At 42.6% G+C, this 22,082-nt stretch overlaps 1 protein-coding gene across 4 annotated transcripts in view; it reads left to right on the forward strand.

Annotated features, from left to right (window-relative positions):
- ITPRID1 (ITPR interacting domain containing 1) overlaps nucleotides 1-22,082 on the forward strand; it is an 826,173-nt gene that overhangs the window by 321,801 nt on the left and 482,290 nt on the right. For all 4 annotated transcript variants that reach the window (XM_069613212.1, XM_069613214.1, XM_069613215.1 and 1 more), the window contains one exon: nucleotides 10,546-10,597. In XM_069613212.1, the coding sequence (XP_069469313.1) occupies nucleotides 10,546-10,597 (52 nt within the window). The remainder of the gene's footprint in view (nucleotides 1-10,545; nucleotides 10,598-22,082) is intronic.

Here is a 22,082-nt window from a genome sequence, read left to right on the forward strand (position 1 = left end):
TGAGACAATGATCAGCTAATCCAAGAATGCGGGGTGGACGGGTAGTAGTCTTAATTTTGCTGGTCATATAACCAAGCTTTTGTGCTGTTTCTGAAGGACCAGAATGCTGGTTCGGCTCTAAGAGGGTTTGGCAGGGTGTTCCACAGCTTGGTCGCTAGTACCGGGAAGATTGTGCCACCCGCTTTTTGTAATTTGTATATGGGTATGTTGAGGCAATATAGGTAGTTTGATCTGGTGGGTCTAGTGGATGGGTTCCTGTTGAATTTGTCAGCCATGTACTTAGGAGCTGTGTTGGACAAACATTTGTGGGTGATAACTAATGTTCGCAGTGAGATTCGATCTCGCACTGGAAGCCAATGTATATCCCAACTAATAGCAAAGATGTGGTTAGTTCGAGGGATATTTAAAGCAGATATAAGTTCATTATTCTGAAGCACTTTGAGTTTGTTCAGATTTCGTTCATTGGTGCCCAGGTAGAGAGTGTTGCAATAGTTGAGTGTGGATACAATCAAAGCTCTAGCTAACCTAATGCAGCTGTTAGTGAAAAGATAATGTTTGCAGGCATTGATCAACTTGGTGGTATATGCTGTGGTGGAGGCAGTTGCATTGACTTGCCTGGTGAGAGAGAGTGTGGAGCATAAATATATACCTAAGGTTTTGACCTCATTGGAGACCTTGATGATATTCCCATCGATGTTGAAGGAGTTGTAGCGTGCATCTAGTTGTTTTAGTTGAGATTGAGAGCCTATGATAAGTAGCTCTGTCTTGTCATCCTTTAGGCAAAGGCCATGGGTGGCCATCCACGCCTGAATGTAAAGATAGATATCAGTTAGCATTTTAGTGTGTTTATCATAGCACCCATAAGGGTATGAGGACTTGGGTGTCATCTGCATAGTTGCTATAGGTGACACCCAAGCTGTCGAGGTGGTCAAACAGAAGCTTCGTAAGGATATTGTATAAAGTGGGAGGGATGCAAGAACCCTGAACGATTCTGCATGATATAGGTACTGGTTTAGCAGTAGCTGTAAGTGCAAAGACCCTCATGGTCCTATTAGCTAAGAAGGAATGAATCCAAGAGGTGGCATTAGGAGGGAAGGAGGCCGCTGTAGTAAGGTGGTTGGTTAGGATCTGGTGGTCCACCAAGTCAAAAGCTGCTGAGAGGTCCAGCAGCAAAAGGATAGCTACGTTTCCTTTATCTTTTGATTCATCCATTTGGATTTTTAAATCAAAGAGGGTTGTTTCAGTGCCATGTCTTGGTCTAAATCCAGATTGACGCAGGCCTAAGAGGTTGTTGTCTTCTAAGTGTTTTTGTATTTGAAGATACGCCGCTGGGTCAAGGATTTTCAGGAGGAACGGCACAGTGGTAATGGGTCTATAGTTGGTAGGGGTGTCTGGGTCTCAATTTTGTTTTTTGAGGAGGGGCATAACCCAAGCCTCCTTAGGGTCATTAGGGACTACGCAGCTTTCAAAGGATGCATTAATCAAGAAAGTGATGAAGGGTGCTAGAACCTTTGCTCGTTCCTTAATAGTCGTGGCTGGGCAGATATCCCCTTGGCACCTAGATGGTTTTAGGGTAGCTATGATGTTTTCTACCTCTTGGGTTGTGTCTGGTGAGAAGTGATGTCTTCCTCAAAGGTGGATATTGGACCAGGGGGTCGGTATATGAGATGAAGCAGAAGAGTTTGAGATGCTGATAAGGGAAGTTTAACTAATAGGAGTTTGCCTGAGGGAAAGGATTCTTTGGTGAGTTCTCTGATGCCAAGTTAGGTTTTAGCAATGAAGGCCACGCCACCGCCTCTGCCTGAGACTATTCCTGCTCTGATGATAGTGTAGCCTTCAGGGATAGCTAAAGACAGAGCTGGGCCCGCAGCTCGGTGTAACCAGGTTTTGGTTTTCACCAGGAAGTCAAATTGGTTGGTGGAGATGAGATCAGATATATCTATGGCATGAGCGATAAGGGAGCTTGAGGTGATGAGTGCTCCTTTGATGATTGGATCACAAGAAGTAAGTGTGGTAGATACTGGAGTTCTAGTTGCTTTCTGAGATATGATTTTACTAGTGAGGTTCGACATGGCAGGTGGAGCAGTAGCAGTAGTGCAAGGAAGTTTGTGTTTGGGTCAGGAGGTGCTGGACCCGTTATGTCTTGATGTACAATTGAAGCAAGAGCTTAGAGGTGCGTGTGCGCAGTTTAGTGTGGAGCAGGAACGGTTTACAGGGTCTGCAGGCAGATTTTCTGTGTTTTACCCGAGTTACGATACATCGTACGCATGTTGTCATTGTGCTCGTATCGGTTACCAGGTGTAACGCTCACCTGATTCCGGTAGAGGCGCCGGTCTTGACTGGGCGTATACCGTATCTTCAAAGGTGATGTGTAACACACGGCTGGCTCTTTGGGCTGGACCTCTGTGCACTGTATGTCTGGCTCGATGGGTAAGATGTCTGCAGATAGAAAATGTGGGATTAATGAACTGGGTTATTGAATGTCTCTCTCTTCTTCCCTTTCTCTTCTCCTGTAGAACCCCAAAGGTTAACGCTCTCACCTTAGTTAAGTGAACGCCGTACTCTCCATCTGCCTCGAGGCAGGGTCCTATAACCAGTTTCTTCACTGGATAAGGGGAGCAGGCCTCTTGACTTCAGAGGACTGCTGTCCGTCGTTTACTGCACGAACGGTAAGTTTCGAGTAATTCTAATGTCTTTAAAGTCTTTAGTAATGATGTCTCTTGTTTTGCAGGGTTCCGGCGATGGCGGATGGCGGGCTGAAGTGAGTTGAAGATGGAGCCCGTGTGATGAATAGAAGCGCCTGGAAGCACGTAAGTAAGCGCTTGTTGACTGCTTCACGATGCACTCTAACTGTCTTTTTATTTTGCAGGTACAAGTTCGGGGCGGCTGCAGGGTGCCGGAATACCCACTGGGTTAGATGTGGAAAGGAGTAATGGCACGTGAGTATTAAAGTTCCCCAATGTCTTTAAACGCACCTTGTTTTGTATTTCAGATGCGGGATGCAGCGCCGAAGGCCTCCGGAGCGTGCGAAGAGTTGGTAAGCTTTTGTCTTTCAGATGCCGGAATGCAATGTGAAGACCTCCGGAGCGCACGAAGAGTAGGTAAGCCTTTGTCTTTCAGATGCCGGAATGCAGCGCGAGGCATTGGTGACAGCCGATGGACCAGGTAAGTGAAGAGCTGTCACTGAAGACCGTAATGCTAACCTGTTCTTTCTTGTCTTTATAGGTGTTGCTGAAGACTGGATTCAGAATGGTAAGCCTTTTTCCTTAGGCCCAGGATCAGATGCAGAAGACACGATGAGCGTTCTGCTGCTGAGAATGCAGAATAACGCAAAGCAAGATTCATCCATCGGGTGTGGTTTAAATAGCCTCCTGTAGTGCTTAGGTGTCTCCTTCCACAGCCACGCCTAGGTAAGAAAAGAGTTCCTGCTTTCCAGAAGAGTTCCAGTGTTCTGAATCTAGGGAGTGGCTCCTGCCCCACCCAACAGGAAAAGTAGTTCCAAACAGAAGAGGATCAGAGACTCAACTGGCAGGCAAGTAAGCAGCATGGTCTGCTGCAGGTAAGTCCACCCAAGCATTATGAGCCCGACGCTTCCAGCGCTGGGACTGGGCATATTTATGAGCCTGGTGCCACTGGCGCCAGGACTGGGTCCAAAAGGTCCCAATTGGGACTGGTTGGCACTCGGAACCTGGGTTATGGATCTGCTTCCAAGGGAGTTGGGAAAACCCTGACCTTTTGGAAGCAGAGATCATGACACCAGGGACCCCGTTGCTACTTGCAGGGGCCACACACACTGTTTGAAGGGTGCATCTATTCGAGCCTCAGGGTGTACGCCAAGGTGGCTGTTTTTGCTTTGCGTGGGGGCGTGTCAGGGCGTTCCAGGCACGACTTGCATATATGGTTACCTTGCGCAGTAAATTACATGAATACGCGGGGCAAGCATTTTTTATTCTGCACAGAGACTCATCCAGTGTCGTTCTCGGCACGTGCCCATTGCGGGAGAAATGCACACTTTTCAATTAATCGCCTCCTATATGTTTTAATTATAAAAATTATCAGCAATTTCACTTAATCAGTATAATATGTATTGTGTCAACTGGTCATTTTTATACGAATATTAGTATATACTTTATGGGTTATATTGTAAAATGCCTCACAAAGGAACACTGTTTTGCCTTGAGCATTTGCATGGAACAATTTTGTTCAGTGAGATTAACATTATCGCAATAAAAAGCCATTCACAAGGCACCTTATTTTGTAAACTCGTGTTACATTTATGTTAAATTATCTGGACATCTCAGAAAGGAATTCAGATCTAGAATTGAACCAACATGTTATTGCCATATTCTTCATGGTGAAGGTCTTGAGTGTGCCACACCCCTGAGATGCTATGTCATTGTGTTGCTTTTAGATTACACCACGCCATATGCCTCCCTCTGTTTCATGAATGTCAGCCTTGCCCTTTTTTTTTATCTCTTATGTGATGAGCATACAAATACATTACTACTACAAAGGAATTGGAGTGCATGTATATTAATATTATATGCCAACAGGCCCACAGACAGTTTTTGGGATGGGGATTTGCTTGTCAACCTTTCACAATGGTGTGGTATGCACTTTACTTAGTGCCCTGTTATATGTTATGAATATAATCAACCACAAATACAGTCGGCTCACATCCATTTTCCATGTTAATTCTGTTCATAGTGACTTTAAGTGCAACTGCACGGCCATACATGCTTGTGCATTTTCTTATTGACTTTTCATCTACCATTGTGCATAGGTTGTGAATGGATGTGCAAGCTTTTGTGTCCCTGCATTCTGCCGTCTGTGATGAAATATTTCTGAGTATGTCTGTTTACTCAGAATTGGTTCTTTGATTATGGAGAAATATCCCCAGTCAAAAAGACCCCACTGCAAAAATCCCACTCAACAATTTGGGACAAGAAACTGGCTGTTTTATTTGTCATGTGAAATAAAGGTGGTCCACTGTCATAAATACACTGCAGCCTGTTACTTTTGAACTGGAGGATCCTCTGCCCTACATCAACTTTGACATCTGTAGACTCAGGTACTGGAGACTATACAAGGTAAGAGCAGGAAACAGACACCCGGGCACTTGGTTCAAAGTCATCTTTAATACAGATTCAAAAGACAGCAGAAGCAGCAGCACTGAGCTCCTAAAATCATCTTGCTTTTATATACTTTTGAGAATGATGCAACATTTCATACAATTACAAAATACATCTCTAATTGGTCCCTTCAGCCAAAAGCAACCCCCTACTTGTCTGTGATTGGTTGGCTTAACTGTCTCTCAAAAAGCCCACATGACTTAATCTTAGCAAGCATTATTTGACTGACACATAATCTGATATGCTTGCGTGAGATCCAGCCGGACCGAATTAGAAATCCTTAAATGCCTGCCAAGAAGCAGCACTTATCTGATCCTTGAGGCCTGACAAAATCTACTTGGCAGCTAAATGCAGTGAAGGCCTCCATGAGCTAATCTTATTTGCGGCAAAGTAGACAGCTGCTTGGTCTAATTGGTAGCTTTCCTATACACTTATCTGATTTACTCTCAATCATTGTCTGCTTTGTCTGCCACCAATTTCTAAATATACCAATCCCAACCATGCTTTTCTAGAGTGAACTGCTGCTAAACAAATATTCATTATTCTGCATGAATAAGGGCTTTTGACACATGCACCCAAGACACCGTTTTGTATTTTGGTATCCATCTTAGAATCCATCCCAGACTGTTCAGCCTGAATACTCGGCCATGCTACCAAAAGGTGAACCAATCTACATTTTTACATAACTCATTTTCTATCCAGTTTTCTAATTATATTTTTAGATTGTCATGATGTGTGTATAATAACTGAGACACCCTTTACTTCCTGGGTCATTCTGACCGCAAAACAAATATGTCGCCTTATATGAACTTTTAGTCTTCAAAAAGCACTATAATTCTGATTTTTGCAATACTGGTACCACTGATCGGCCCACCATGCCATCCATACCCAGCTTGGGGGTAGCGGGGAGGGTCTAGTACCTCCTCTACACTTTTGTCTCACTAACAATTTTCATTTAGTGTAACATATCTCGTCTACTTTGAATCTTCATATGAACATTCATATAGAAAAACAAATATGAATGCCTATTCTAGACAATATGCACAGATACTTTACTATACACAGCTTGACATTTATGGTTTCACAAAAAATAAATTACGCTACAGTAGAGAATTATGTATACCTTAAACCCACACACTCCTGAAATTGACAGGTGAAGTGATTCTCAGAATAATCTTTTTCCCTTAAACTGTAGATCCACATGCATCCACCTGTAATGGAATGCAATGTGGTCTTATACAATGCCCTTCTGCTAATATTGCTGGCATCGATGTGCATCGATGTGCATGGTTTTGTAGGAAAGGGGGGGCAGGGTGTGTTAGTTGGATAGTGAGAAGGCAGATACATAAACCTGTACTTTTGATGGATGCAGGTAGGAAGTACAGGTTACCTGTGTGCTTATATGAACATCTCTGTAGTTTTTGGTTTTACTCAGACCCTGTAAGTAGATACCCTGGAGAAAAAGATGTGGGTGATAAGTTAAAAATTACATGTGAAAATTCCCCAGACAATAGTCATACTGTTTGTTTCGATATTCTGCCTTTTAATGCAGGTCCAGGGAAGGGTACCGATTAGTCCTGGCTATCTGCTGCCCTCTCCAAAGGTTGTTGGGATATTGGGGGATAATGGAACAGGGTTTCAATCCATCAGAGTGTGAAAATATTTGTTTGGAATATAAAGGGCCATAATAGCTTTACAAATGACTTAACAAGGGCTTTTGTATTTGGGAACTTTGATATCATCATTCTCCAGGAAACCTGGCTGACATTTCCCTTAACCATACTTGGCTTTTCAGTAATCAACAACTGGCTAAAATCCCAATTGAAGGCAGGCCATTGGGTGGTCTGCTAATTGTTACCAGCAATTCCGTTATAAAATCAATGAAGGTGGTAATGGCAGACAAAGGCGGAATTTTGGCCACAACAATCGAGTTAATGGATCAGAAAGTATCTTCTGCCTTTTTGTTGGTAGATATTTACTGGAATCCTGCGTGTGTTGATATTGAAGTATTTTTGAAGGATGGTGCTGAGATTTTGGGCATTTTTATGATGTTACATATTGATAATAATGTCATTTTAGCAAAAGATTTAAATTCAGAACTTGTAGCAGAGGCAATAAGGAACAATAATAAAGATGCTTGTTTTAAAAAGGGAAAAGGATGGAAGACATTTTTTCTGAGTGGGAATTGAGAGTGGCAAATGGGACTATAGAGGAAGATAGAGCGTTAAGTCCAGTGTTGGAAAATGGCATGGGTTCATCAGTAATTGATTATATTTTCCTTTCTCCATCAATGTTTGTGAAATGCAGTAATTCTAAGGTGAAACAACATCCCTTAGTAATCATAATATGTTGGATGCTAGTTTTGACTTTGATATGACTCCATTAAGTTCACTTTTACACACTAATTTGGTGGTTTTTCCAAAGGGTAACATAGTGTCCAGTTTGTCTTTTGATGAGACAATCTTGATTAAAAACGTGTGGACATTTTATGATGACTACAATGTGGACTGAAAAAGTAGAAACTTTGACAGTTCTAAATTGTATGCAGTTTCTGATGAGTAACGATCATGCCCAAGGAACAAATGGTAACTTTGTTAGTGCACACCATCATTGCTTTGATTATGCAGTTTTTGAAAAAATAAATAGTCCTTAAGAAGGAATTTGAGAATGTTAAAAAAGACAATTATATCTAATAAAGATTATGATATAAAAAAGAGAGCCTATATGCAGGAATATAAAAGTTTTTGAATGCTGCACATTTTGACCTAAAAAAACATAATTTCTGGTCAGTTATAAACCAGTTAAGTAATCCACAAGTCTTCCTACAAAGTAATTCAGTATCTGTCTTGGAAACAATATTTCACAACCCTATACGCTGTTCAGAAAGGACATTTAAAGGTAGTTTATAACTGTCTAGACTGGAAATGAGCTTTTGATGTAGAGAAAATAACAGAGGACATAAGCAAAGCATAAAATTCGAGGGCGGCCAGCCCAAACGGCTTAACTAATCAAACATTAAAAAAGGATAAGATTCTATGGTCTAATGTCCTAATCTTACTTTTTCAGGATAATATTCATTCTCAAACCATTGCATCATCTTGGAAAGTCTCTATTGTCATTCCGATATTCAAGGAGGGCGATTGTGCTGACCCAGCAAACTAGAGGCCGATTGCCCATCTTGATGTAGAAAGTAACATCTTCACGGCTATGATTTTGAAGGAATTGGAGATATGGGGGAAGGAAGCAAGTGTATTGAGGAAATTGCAAACTTGCTCCTGCAAAGGCATGGACTGGCCTTAACACGTATGCGGACCAATTCCTGGGACAAAAATCCTGCTCATTTATATGTTGCTTTAATGGATTTTTCTAAAGCGTATGATACTGTAAATTGGGCTTTGTTAGGGCATAAGTTGGCAGCATGGAAAATCCTGTATCTTTATTAGTGATTATTGCACATCTTCACGAGAATTCGGCAATTCAAGTATGAATGGATGGACAGAGGTACTTTACTGACCCTATTAAAACACATAGAGGTCTTTGGCAGGGATGCATTTTTGCTCCCTACCTTTTTAATTTGTTCCTGGCAGACATTGCTGTTTTTTTTTAGAAAACTGCCCTTGCACCGCAAATATTGGAGACTTGAAGATTAGCTGGATGGCCTATGTTGATGATATGGTTTCAATTGGTTTCAATTGATCACACCCCCATAGGCCACTCACATCTTCAGAATGCTACAGCTTTATGCACAGCCAATAATGAGTTGGTGATAAATCCTAAAAAATCCCAGATATTTTGTTTTGCTGAAAATAAATGCAAACCTCATGGATTCCCATGATTTGTAGAAGCTGCTGAGCCTTTCCCTATGGAGAGAGTGGTTTATAGGGCGTGTTCCTAGACAGGTTAACGGGGAACATGTATTCATTTATATATCAAATGTGAAAGATTATGCCTAAGTACTGTAGGTGTTCTATTAAACCTCTCATTGATTTTTATACAACTAAGATTGTGCCCTCACTATTATATGGCACTGAACAGTATCCCCATTGGGTTTGATCAGATTGTAGGGGCGACTTTGGAAAAAGGTTCTTAACCTTCTGCCCTACCTCCCCATGGGAGATTATACTTTGAGCTGGGGCTGGTGTCACTGAATGTGTGGTTCAATTGGAAAATTGTAACATTATATAGAAAGATTATTGTTTCATAAGAATGATCAATGTATTATGATCTAAAATCCATTATGAATACGGTTAATCAAAGGTTTTGGTAAAACTGAAAATTATGCCATATACAATGTCAGTCAGATTTGGCAGATCCGAGAATGAATTATGTGAAAATGTAGATACTGTAAAAAGATCAGAGTTCAAGTCAGATTAGATTTCTACGATTGAACAAGCATGTAGTTATTCGCTGCATACCACTTTCTCAAAGACTGACAGGACGCTGGGGCTGCCTCCGAGATATTTATCTAAATTCCCCAATGCAATACTATGAGGTCCGTTTTTAATATTTTGATTACATCTTTTAAACACTAATGAAGTTTTAGCAGCCCGTAGTAAGCAGGGGGGATGGGAGGGGAATTGACATTTGTGTCAAGGAATGTATGAGTTACAATCCTTAAAACATTTTATGGATTATTGTCCGTCCGTACAGGAGTGTAGCGTGACTTTTTTAATGCATTGTAGACAAAAAAGAGTAGCTAAATACAGAGGAATTTTGGCACAGATTGAGTAAGGGGACTGAGACCTTTTTGACTGTGGAGGCTTTAAAGTTTTTAGGAACATTGCTGTGATGTAAAGTTTATAGGAATTTTAGAAATGTTCAAAATGGAATGCTATTATTAAAGTTAATAAGATATGATGTAGTATGTTATGTGCCCTAATTTTTTATATGAGATATATTGTTGCATTTTATGTAATTTATTTGTTTATGTATTGTTCTTATTTTTATGTTAAAGGTCAATTTGTTTCGACCATATCACAATAAATCAAATAAATTTGCAAAATTGAAAAAACATTCAGGGTGGTAGTTCGTCCATCTGTGGCGACAATAGATTTGTTGCTTGCAGTCTTTCTAGTAAAACATTGATGTGTATTTTTTCCCATTGTCTTGATGTGGTTGATGGTTATTTTGAAGGTTCTACAAGGCGGAGTTTCTCAGTGAATATTGTAAAGGATATGGTGGCTACAGTGATTCATGCTATGTGCTACTTGTCACTGACTATCCACATGAGCCCTTCTCCAAATGCCTGCCTATGGGTTTTGATCTGAAAAGCGCAACACAAGTTGACACTGAGACATAAACATATACTAAGGGCTCACTTATTGATTCCAGGTTTTGTATGCCATTTTGTGTGTTTCAAAATATGCTTGATCATAATGTCAAATTAATAACCATAATGTTTCCTTTTTTCCAGCTTCCTCATATAAGAATGGAATGTTGCACTGGACTGTAACAGACTATATGAGGTTAGTGTCATAAGGCATGCATTTATTGATTGGTGTTATTCCTTGAACATTTTGAGAAGGCTACATGAGCTTGATGTTATTCAATAAACATTTTGAATGAACCCTATTTTTTTGATAATTCCAAACAGTTGTATGTCAAGTAAAGATAGTTAGGAAATAGTTAACGACTAATAGAAATATCAACATATTGCATCTTTAAGGAATACAACAATAAAATGAAAACAAAGACACACAGAAAGCATTGATTGTAAATATACCAAATAGAAAACAATGGCTTACCAACTCTTTCTGTCACGAGAACTACTTTGGATCAATTAAAATAATACTCAGCTATCCATTGAGCCACTTAACCAGGAAAACGATTAGTGGGCTTGGTGATCACCAATCCAGGTGTTGCCCAATGAGATGTTTTGATCTTACCTTGATTTAATGTGTATTATAGGTGCCTATTCTCAAGCTACCGATCGTGAGACATTGGCTAGTTTTGCTTTTAAATGTAACCTTCGTATTTGACACCCTAGACATCCCCTGATCCAATAACTTGAGGAGGTTTTAGAAGTATCAAACAATTCTTTTTCACGGATTACTTCTTACCTCTGCAATAGAATTTCCAGGGATATATCGGGGACTGCATATCCCAACCAGAGGTCTTGGTATGTGGTGTGCCCCAAGGCTCCAGCATTTCTCAATTGATATTTAACGCCTATATATTACCCCTCCATGTCTTACTGATGGATTTAGGAGTGATATTTCAGAACTAAGCTGATAATAAACAGATCGTATTTAGGTTGAAAGGTGGATGGCAGACAACTGTTTGGGGCCACACCCTGTTAAACTGAGCATCATGTTTCTGAACCTCTGCCTCTGGGTGGCACTGTCTGCAGACCTGCAGAGTGTTTTCTACCATTTTCAGAGAAGACCATGCATCATTATTTAACATTTACTTTCACGAATATGTATATCCAAAAACATGGACTCCAATTCCCATAATGCACCTTGTGGCAGTTCTCATTCCCTGGTTATACCTATGCATCAGCCTTGGAACCACAATCCCCAGAAGCCCTGCATATCAGTGCTGCTTTCACTTTCCCAGGTCCTGAGAGGGAGGAGGAAGATTACCTTCAGGTGTGCTGCTCAAGGTGCTGCTGATGAGCCTGCTTCAGCACAGGTCAGTATGTAAACAGCTGCCTGCAGGAGCACAGGGCTCTTGCATTGAGTGTGCTTCCAGCACTTTGTGCCTTGAGACTCGGAATTCTGCTGTTTCCTGTTGCTGCCAGAACTTGCTCCTGCTCCTGTTCCAGTGCCCTGTGCTCCATACCATGCAATCCTGCTACTCTGCCTACTCTCCCCTGCATTCTGGTCTGATCTTCTATGTTTCCTGCGCTGCAGCCCTGATCCCTTGCTTGCAGTCTTCTGATCGCTGTCTGAAGCCCCTTGCTTTCTACCACCTATTATCTTGGTTCCTGCCTGCAGATCCTTGTTCCACGCCCATAGTCTGTGTTATCAGGCTTTAGCTTCCAAGTTTCCAGTCCTGAGTTTCCTTGTTATCTATCTGCAGTCCGACCCTTGTTATTCCAGTCCAGATTTACAGTTCCTTGAATTCCATGTTACCAGTCTGCTGTTCATTCCTTGTTATCCTAGTCCAAAGTTTCAGTGCTCAGTTACCTTATTCCTGGTCTATAGTTCAGTTCGCTGTTGTATGATTCCGGTCCTTAGTTTCTAGTCTGCAGTTCCAGTCTCCTGTACCATTGCACTTAGATTCTTTGCTCCTTACTTTTCCTCTTGCATTCCTGGTCTCTGTCCTGAACCTTGTTTACTTTGACTGCCTATTCTTTCCCTGTTTTTTTTGTTACCGTCTTGACCTCACTCATGTATCTGTTAATCATTTGTTCAGAGTTTGGCTGCTGGGTTTCCCAGCAGGCAATTTCTGCCCCATCCTTTATCTCGTTTTACTTGTAGATTGACTCGTACCTGCTTGTCTCAAGTAAGTACACTCCTTGTTTGTGGCCAAGGGTCCAGGCACAGAAGCCACCCTTGCTTTCCCCTTCCATGGGATTGCAAGGAGTGGTGCCTGTAAAAGTAGCTTACACAGAGGTATTGAGGTTCCCTTATATCTGTGGGTAGTCTCTAGTCCAACTTGTGTATACACCACTAGTAGGATTCCTCAGTGTTTGCCCACTGCATGGTCCCCATCCCATCTTGTTCACCATTGAGGTCTGCACTTTCTTCCTGTTTTGTTATTCTGAATTACCTTGTTTACTCTTCCTTCTTGTTTAGCCCCCTGCTGTGTAGGCTTGCCAGTCCCCTTACAGCAGCACAGCCACCCCAAACCTACCTGGGTGCCCTGTGTATCCTCTGACACTGAGCTGCTTCTTATCTCTAACACACTATTTTTAAAATTAGCTGTCAATAACAGCCCAGAATTACCTCCCTCGGTTTCTATACTTACCATTCAATTTAAGGCAAAAAGATGGGGGTCTTCTTTAACTCCCCATTTTCTATGCAACCCCAGATGAATTCCATTCTCAGTTTTCACTTATTACAAGCCTATGTCAATGAGACAAATGCACCCCTTTTGTTCAGAAACTGATTGGCTTTAATTGCAAGAGTCATAGTCTGATCCAGGGTTGATTTCCAGGCACCTGTGTGTACACAGTTGAACACCCTCAAATCCTGCAAAAAACTTTGGCTGACATAGTTACTAACACTCAGAGACACTTGCACATATTTCCAGTTTTGAAGAAATTACATTGGCTTCTGATTAAATCCAGGATTACCTTTAAACTTCTTAATGTTACCCATAAAGCACCATATGAAATTTGCCACCTGTATTCCAAAGCCCATCTGAAATTGCACACATCCTCTCGTCCTCTGAGATCTGATCTCTGATATACTATAGTGGGAAGGAGTGTAACCTGGGCTTGTCAAGAGGGGATGGGAACCCCAATCTGCTGGGGTGCAAGGGCAACAAGGAAGAGATCCCGAGCCAGTCCTAACCCCGAGGTAGCTGCTGGCAGTTGAGAGGACCCAAGTTCCTCTCCCCTTTCTAGTCCCAGCTGTTTCTGCGCAGACCACCTTTATCTCAAACCTTGTGGCTCCAAGACCAGATACTTGCCAAGTCTATCTGTTTCTTTAAGTGATACCTCATACAGTCCAGAAGCCAAGAAAGAACATAAAAAGGCAACATCAGATGCTTCGCCCCACATTCCAGAAAAGCAAACCAATGCCCGATTGCTACACACTCAACAGCCGAACAAGGGAAGAGACCCACAGTGAGAAGCAGTTTAAACCCATGTGGATGGGCACCACCGGCTTCATTGACTTACGCCATGGAAGGAGAGAGGAGCGTGGAAACTCTGCGTCCCTATGAGGTTGAGGGAATATCAACAGAGGGACTCTAAGGGACTCTGGTATGACCCCACAGTGAGACCTAGACCACCAGAAACTAAAAGGGGAGAAATCCCATCCTCCCCCATTGACCTTACCTCAGAAACTCCTGAAACATGAACACACTAACATTTGCCTTCCCCGACCGCCCACGTTGCCCGTCGTTCCATGTTGTGTCTGTACAACTGAAGCGGGTGTGGCTCAGCCCGCTATTTCTAACTTCACATGACATATCACCACCCCCAGGTGGGGAAGATAGGGCTAGACTGGCCATGGAAAGAAGATCAATTCCAGGAAGAATGGGCGAATATAAGTGAGCAACAGGAAGCAAGTTTGGGTTATCCAGGTGAGATCAGAGATGGAGGAGGTGAACGACAAAGAGACCAGTAGGAGGGAATAAAGAGCAGTGGAGTTTGGAGGTGATAGGCAAAGAAGGTGAGCTATTGGCTAGTAGATGAAATTGGTACTGCTGTGTGAGTCTGAGTGTTTAGGTGGCAAGTGTGGATAGAAAGATTAGTGTAAGGAGTGACTGTGAAGTGAAGCAGATGGTACTGTGTGAAAGGAACGTTTTTGAGTAGTTTGGAGGAGTGAGTAAATATTGTGGAGGAGGGAGTACTAGTAGTAGTAGGAAGGAGGGAGTGGTAGTTTGGAGGTGGAAGTAGTAATGTGACCGAAGGAGTAGTAGTGTGGGGAGGGGGCAGTAGTGTGGAAGAGAGAACCGTATATTGGATTTCAGGGATGTGGAGGTAATGATATTGATTACCATTGGAGAACTGGGAAGAGGAAGAGACATGTGGGGGTATTAACAAAGATTACTATTGGCTCCTGGGAAAAGGAAGAGGGATTGGGTGTAATGGCATGCATTACTTTTTGGGGACTGGCACGACAAAGAAAGATTTGGGGGTAATGACATGTGATAATATTGTGGTACCGGGACAAGAAAGAGGGATGTGGGGGTAATGGTAGTAATGGCATGGATTACTGAAACGTTTAAGATAGTTGTGGGGTAATGACAAGGAATACTATTGTTTTGCAGTTTTCATTTATATAGCGCCTATTACCATTATTATAGTCTCAATGTGCTGGTTGTGGGAACACTATCTCGGACCGAAGTCCAGAGTGTTGGAGGTCCTGGAGTAAGATTAGAATGGGACAAGGAAGAGGGATGAGGTGTTCATGACATGGACTACTATTAGGGCACTGGGATGAGGAAGAAGCATATGGGGTACGTACATGGATTGCTGTTGGGATACTGAGACTAGGAAGAGGTATATGGGGTAACGACATGGATTACTATTGGGGTACTGAGACAAGGAAGAGGGATGTTGGTATAATGACATGAATTAGTATTGGGGAACTGAAACGAGGAAGAATGGTGTGGCAATAATAACATGGATTACTATTCGGGTACAGAGATAAGGAAGAAAGATGTGCGGTAATGACATGGATTACTATTGGAGTACTGGGATGAGGAAGTCGGATTGGGTGTAATGGCATGCATTACTTTTGGGGTACTGGGACAACAAAGAAGGATGTGGGGGTAAGATATGAGTTACTATTGGGGTACTGGGACAAGAAGGAGGCCTGTGGGGGTAATGCCATGGATTTGTTTTGGGTTCTGAGATGAGAAAGAGGGATGTGGGGGAAATGGTAGTACTAACATGATTTACTATTGGGTTACTGGGAAGTTTAAGGCGGATGTGGGGTAATGAGAAGGATTACTATTGTATTGCATTTGTCATTTATATAGCGTCTTTTATCATTATTATACTCTCAATGCACTGGTGGTGGAAACACCCTCGGGGACCGCAGTCCAGAGTGTTGGAGGTCATGGAGTAAGATTAGAATAGGACGAGGAAGTCGTGTTAATGACATGGACTACTATTCGGGTACCGGTATGAGGAAGCAAGATGTGCGGGTAATGACATGCATTGCTGTTGGGGTACTGAGACTAGGAAGAGGTATGTGGGGTAATGACATGTATTACTTTTGGGGTACTGAAATTAGGAAGAAGGATGTGGTGGTAATACCATGGATTACTATTGGGGTACATAGATAAGGAAGAAAGATGTGCGGGTAATGACATGGATTACTATTGGAGTACTGGGAAGAGGAAGAGGCATGTGGAGGTAATGACAAAGATTACTATTGGGTCCTGGGATGAGAAAGTGGGATTGGGTGTAATGGCATGCATTACCTTTGGGGTACTGGGACGACAAAGAAGGATGTGGGGGTAAGATATGAGTTACTATTGGGGTACTGGGACAAGAAGGAGGCCTGTGGGGGTAATGCCATGGATTTGTTTTGGGTTCTGAGATGAGAAAGAGGCATGTGGGGGTAATGGTTTGGATTCATTTTGGGGTACTGGAATGATGATGAGGAATGCAGGGGCAATGGCAAGAATTACTACTGGGGTAGAGAGGCAGGGTAATGGAGTACTGGGACAAGTAGGAGGGAAGTGGGGGTAATGGAGTACTGGCAGGAGGAAGGGGGCAGTGCTGATAATGTAACAGATTGATAATGGGGTACTGGGATGAGGAAGAGGGATGTTGTGTTAATGCCATGGACAATTATTGGGGTACTGGAATGATTAAGAGGGATGTGGGGGTAATGACATGGATTGCTATTGGGGTGTTCAGACTAGGAAGAAGTATGTGGGGCTGATGACATGGATTACTATTGGGCACTGAAACAAGGGAGAAGGATGTGGGGGTGATGACATGGATTACTGTTGGGTACCTGGGATGTGGGAGTAGTGAGATAGATTACTATAGGGGTACAGGAATGAGGAAGAGGAAGGATGGGGTAATGATATGGATTACTTTTGTGGTACTGGAATGAAGACGAGGAATGCAGGTGCAATGATTAGAATGACTATTCAGGTACTGGGATGACGAAGAGGGATGTGGGGATAATTCTATTGATTACTATTGGGGTACTGGGACAGGGAAGAGGGATGTGGGGATAATGGCAGTAATGACTTGATTACAATTGGGGTACTGGGACAAGGAAGAGCAATATGGGGTAATGACATGGATTACTATAGGGGTACTTGGACGAGGAAGAGGAATGTGGGGTTAATGACATGGGCTAATATTGGGTTACTTGGATGAGGTATGTGAGGGTAAAAACATGGATTACTATTGGGGTACTGGGACAAGGAAGAGGGATGTGGGAGCAATGACTGATTACCTTTGTGGTTCTGGGACAAAAAAGAGGTATGTGGGGTAATGGAGAAATCGTCACTGCTGACATGCATTTGCTCTCAATTTACATTAAAAGTTTGTCCAATCAAAACAGAGGATTTTGAAAGCATGCATCGCCACCACTGGACACTCTGTTGTGCACTTTTAATTTCATGGCATAAACCAATAATAGCCCCCTAAAGCCCTCCTCCCACACGTTTGTGGTTAATTTGGGAAGCAATGCCTGTAATTTCTTTTAATGAAAAAACGGATTGCTTCCAAAATAACTTAAAATATTCCTCATCCCCTAACTAGCATTTTCTTTGATTGCTGCATCTAAATATTGTTTATTTGTGAAGTAATTACTCTTTTCTTTTGCCATTCAAAACAAATCTAGATCTGAATTTCAATCTTCATAATGGCTGGTTTTCAGAAACGAAAAGCTTCATGGCAGATATCACTAACATTTTGAGTCGAGGGGCACCTCGCTCTCTGCCAAATAGAAAATAAATAATACTGGACGGATTTATGCCAAACCAAAAAAGGATTTCCACTGAGCACTTTGTCCCCAACTTGCTTCTTATTTGGTGACAATCCATCCAACAGTTCGGGATGTATGCATGAGCAAAAATTTGACATTTTCCGTAGGGAAAGCTAAGGTAAAAAGTGAACAACACACCCTTTTTGTGATCCTTTATATCTTTTTAATCATAATACGGATTTGCATGCTATTGTCTAGTTTTGGGGTGTCTGGGCCAGACATCTTGTTTCGCTAATTTTGTCCTGATCCGTCGTACAGCTCAAAAGCTATTAGACATGGATGTTTGACATGTCCTATCGATGATAAGTTACACCTTAACTACAGGGCGACTAATGCTTAAAAATGTATGTCTTCCTCATCCCCACTGCCACTCTCCAAGTTCACCCCTCCCCTTTCTTGGCCCCCACCTCTCTCCCTCTCTCCCACTGTGCCACTCCTCCTAGACCTCTCCTAGTATCCACTTTCACCCACCAGATCCAAGGAAAATATTTTTCAAGCTCATCTTGTGACGTTACTGCAGGAATCTCGTGGGAATCCCACAGAATTCCAGTTGTAAAACACAAATGTTTGGCCTTAAAGCGGCTGTCCAGTCCTCTCCAAATTCTCCAACTACTCTTGGTACTCTTTCACCCTACCCACCACTACACTGATGCAAAACCACTCCTTTTTCCCTTCCAACCATCGTTTTGAGCACCTTTTGTGTGGATTGCATTGAACAAAAATAGTGGCTTTTTATTTCTGAAAAGACTCAGTGCTGCAAAGCACCATGGGAGATATTTAAAGTTTCAGTACTGGGGGCCATCCTCTCTGCCAAATGTTATGAACACTATGGACATACAACAAACCAAAAAAGGACTTCTGCAATGCTTTTTGCCCACGTTGCTTTCTTATTTGGTGTGAATCCGTCAAGCAGTTTTTGGGCTATGGGTGTTCAATGGGAGCACCTAATGCTCTATGCGAAAGTTAATGGAAGTGGGTTCAAATCAGCTTTTATTTCTTTGCTTAACTTTTGAACCATTTGACACAGTTTCTGCACCACACTTACTTCTGTGAATGCCTCTCCTCTCAGAGTGACTGCGCCAGAGAAGGAAAACATGAACACCCATTGCTAAATTGACTCTGCCATGAGCTAATGGTCCCATGCAGTGAGGCGGCTTTAAGCCAGCCAGAAACCAGCCCTGGAAGATGTGATGCACCAGCTAGTTCACTTTGTTGAAAAGCCAATGGGCCTCATTACGACCCAGGCGGTAAGTTACCGCCTGGGCCGTACCTTTACCACCATGGCGTAAACTACGTTTACGCCATGGTGGTTGGCGGACTTACCGCCCCATTCCGAGGTTGGCGGGGCGGTAAGTCCCCATTAACCCATTTACCCTTCCCCATTCCCATTTTTGCCCCATAGGGCATAATGGGAGTGGGAAAGGCGTTAATTACGCCACCGTAAATTACGGTGGCGTAATTAACAACATGGTCCCTTAGCGCCATGGATTTTAACACCCTCCATGGCGCTAAGGGACCTCGGAATCAGGCGGTAAGGGTCCGCACTGTTTACGCCGCCGTAAACCCCTTACCGCCTGGGTCCTAATGAGGCCCAATGTGTCTGCTCCACCCCTTACCACGGAAGGGTCCCACCCTTGCATCTTCCGTGCATTCCAAGATGAGTAATACTGAATATTTTCTCTGCAATGTAAGGCAAAAGGAAGCCCAACCCCCAGAAAACGCGCACATGCCTTTTTTTCTAGCTATCTCGGTTTTGTAATGCCCAAATGAGCAGGAAATAGCCCAATCGTCCAACCCTGATTACTTAGCATATATGTGCACATTCTTTCCGGCTTATGGCATGTGGAGGTAATGACAAAGATTACTATTGGGTCCTGGGATGAGAAAGTGGGATTGGGTGTAATGGCATGCATTACCTTTGGGGTACTGGGACGACAAAGAAGGATGTGGGGGTAAGATATGAGTTACTATTGGGGTACTGGGACAAGAAGGAGGCCTGTGGGGGTAATGCCATGGATTTGTTTTGGGTTCTGAGATGAGAAAGAGGCATGTGGGGGTAATGGTTTGGATTCATTTTGGGGTACTGGAATGATGATGAGGAATGCAGGGGCAATGGCAAGAATTACTACTGGGGTAGAGAGGCAGGGTAATGGAGTACTGGGACAAGTAGGAGGGAAGTGGGGGTAATGGAGTACTGGCAGGAGGAAGGGGGCAGTGCTGATAATGTAACAGATTGATAATGGGGTACTGGGATGAGGAAGAGGGATGTTGTGTTAATGCCATGGACAATTATTGGGGTACTGGAATGATTAAGAGGGATGTGGGGGTAATGACATGGATTGCTATTGGGGTGTTCAGACTAGGAAGAAGTATGTGGGGCTGATGACATGGATTACTATTGGGCACTGAAACAAGGGAGAAGGATGTGGGGGTGATGACATGGATTACTGTTGGGTACCTGGGATGTGGGAGTAGTGAGATAGATTACTATAGGGGTACAGGAATGAGGAAGAGGAAGGATGGGGTAATGATATGGATTACTTTTGTGGTACTGGAATGAAGACGAGGAATGCAGGTGCAATGATTAGAATGACTATTCAGGTACTGGGATGACGAAGAGGGATGTGGGGATAATTCTATTGATTACTATTGGGGTACTGGGACAGGGAAGAGGGATGTGGGGATAATGGCAGTAATGACTTGATTACAATTGGGGTACTGGGACAAGGAAGAGCAATATGGGGTAATGACATGGATTACTATAGGGGTACTTGGACGAGGAAGAGGAATGTGGGGTTAATGACATGGGCTAATATTGGGTTACTTGGATGAGGTATGTGAGGGTAAAAACATGGATTACTATTGGGGTACTGGGACAAGGAAGAGGGATGTAGGAGCAATGACTGATTACCTTTGTGGTTCTGGGACAAAAAAGAGGTATGTGGGGTAATGGAGAAATCGTCACTGCTGACATGCATTTGCTCTCAATTTACATTAAAAGTTTGTCCAATCAAAACAGAGGATTTTGAAAGCATGCATCGCCACCACTGGACACTCTGTTGTGCACTTTTAATTTCATGGCATAAACCAATAATAGCCCCCTAAAGCCCTCCTCCCACACGTTTGTGGTTAATTTGGGAAGCAATGCCTGTAATTTCTTTTAATGAAAAAACGGATTGCTTCCAAAATAACTTAAAATATTCCTCATCCCCTAACTAGCATTTTCTTTGATTGCTGCATCTAAATATTGTTTATTTGTGAAGTAATTACTCTTTTCTTTTGCCATTCAAAACAAATCTAGATCTGAATTTCAATCTTCATAATGGCTGGTTTTCAGAAACGAAAAGCTTCATGGCAGATATCACTAACATTTTGAGTCGAGGGGCACCTCGCTCTCTGCCAAATAGAAAATAAATAATACTGGACGGATTTATGCCAAACCAAAAAAGGATTTCCACTGAGCACTTTGTCCCCAACTTGCTTCTTATTTGGTGACAATCCATCCAACAGTTCGGGATGTATGCATGAGCAAAAATTTGACATTTTCCGTAGGGAAAGCTAAGGTAAAAAGTGAACAACACACCCTTTTTGTGATCCTTTATATCTTTTTAATCATAATACGGATTTGCATGCTATTGTCTAGTTTTGGGGTGTCTGGGCCAGACATCTTGTTTCGCTAATTTTGTCCTGATCCGTCGTACAGCTCAAAAGCTATTAGACATGGATGTTTGACATGTCCTATCGATGATAAGTTACACCTTAACTACAGGGCGACTAATGCTTAAAAATGTATGTCTTCCTCATCCCCACTGCCACTCTCCAAGTTCACCCCTCCCCTTTCTTGGCCCCCACCTCTCTCCCTCTCTCCCACTGTGCCACTCCTCCTAGACCTCTCCTAGTATCCACTTTCACCCACCAGATCCAAGGAAAATATTTTTCAAGCTCATCTTGTGACGTTACTGCAGGAATCTCGTGGGAATCCCACAGAATTCCAGTTGTAAAACACAAATGTTTGGCCTTAAAGCGGCTGTCCAGTCCTCTCCAAATTCTCCAACTACTCTTGGTACTCTTTCACCCTACCCACCACTACACTGATGCAAAACCACTCCTTTTTCCCTTCCAACCATCGTTTTGAGCACCTTTTGTGTGGATTGCATTGAACAAAAATAGTGGCTTTTTATTTCTGAAAAGACTCAGTGCTGCAAAGCACCATGGGAGATATTTAAAGTTTCAGTACTGGGGGCCATCCTCTCTGCCAAATGTTATGAACACTATGGACATACAACAAACCAAAAAAGGACTTCTGCAATGCTTTTTGCCCACGTTGCTTTCTTATTTGGTGTGAATCCGTCAAGCAGTTTTTGGGCTATGG

The sequence above is a fragment of the Ambystoma mexicanum genome, chromosome 5p (genome assembly GCF_040938575.1).
Source record: "Ambystoma mexicanum isolate Mex_15411 chromosome 5p, UKY_AmexF1_1, whole genome shotgun sequence".
In the NCBI taxonomy this organism is placed as follows: domain Eukaryota; kingdom Metazoa; phylum Chordata; class Amphibia; order Caudata; family Ambystomatidae; genus Ambystoma; species Ambystoma mexicanum.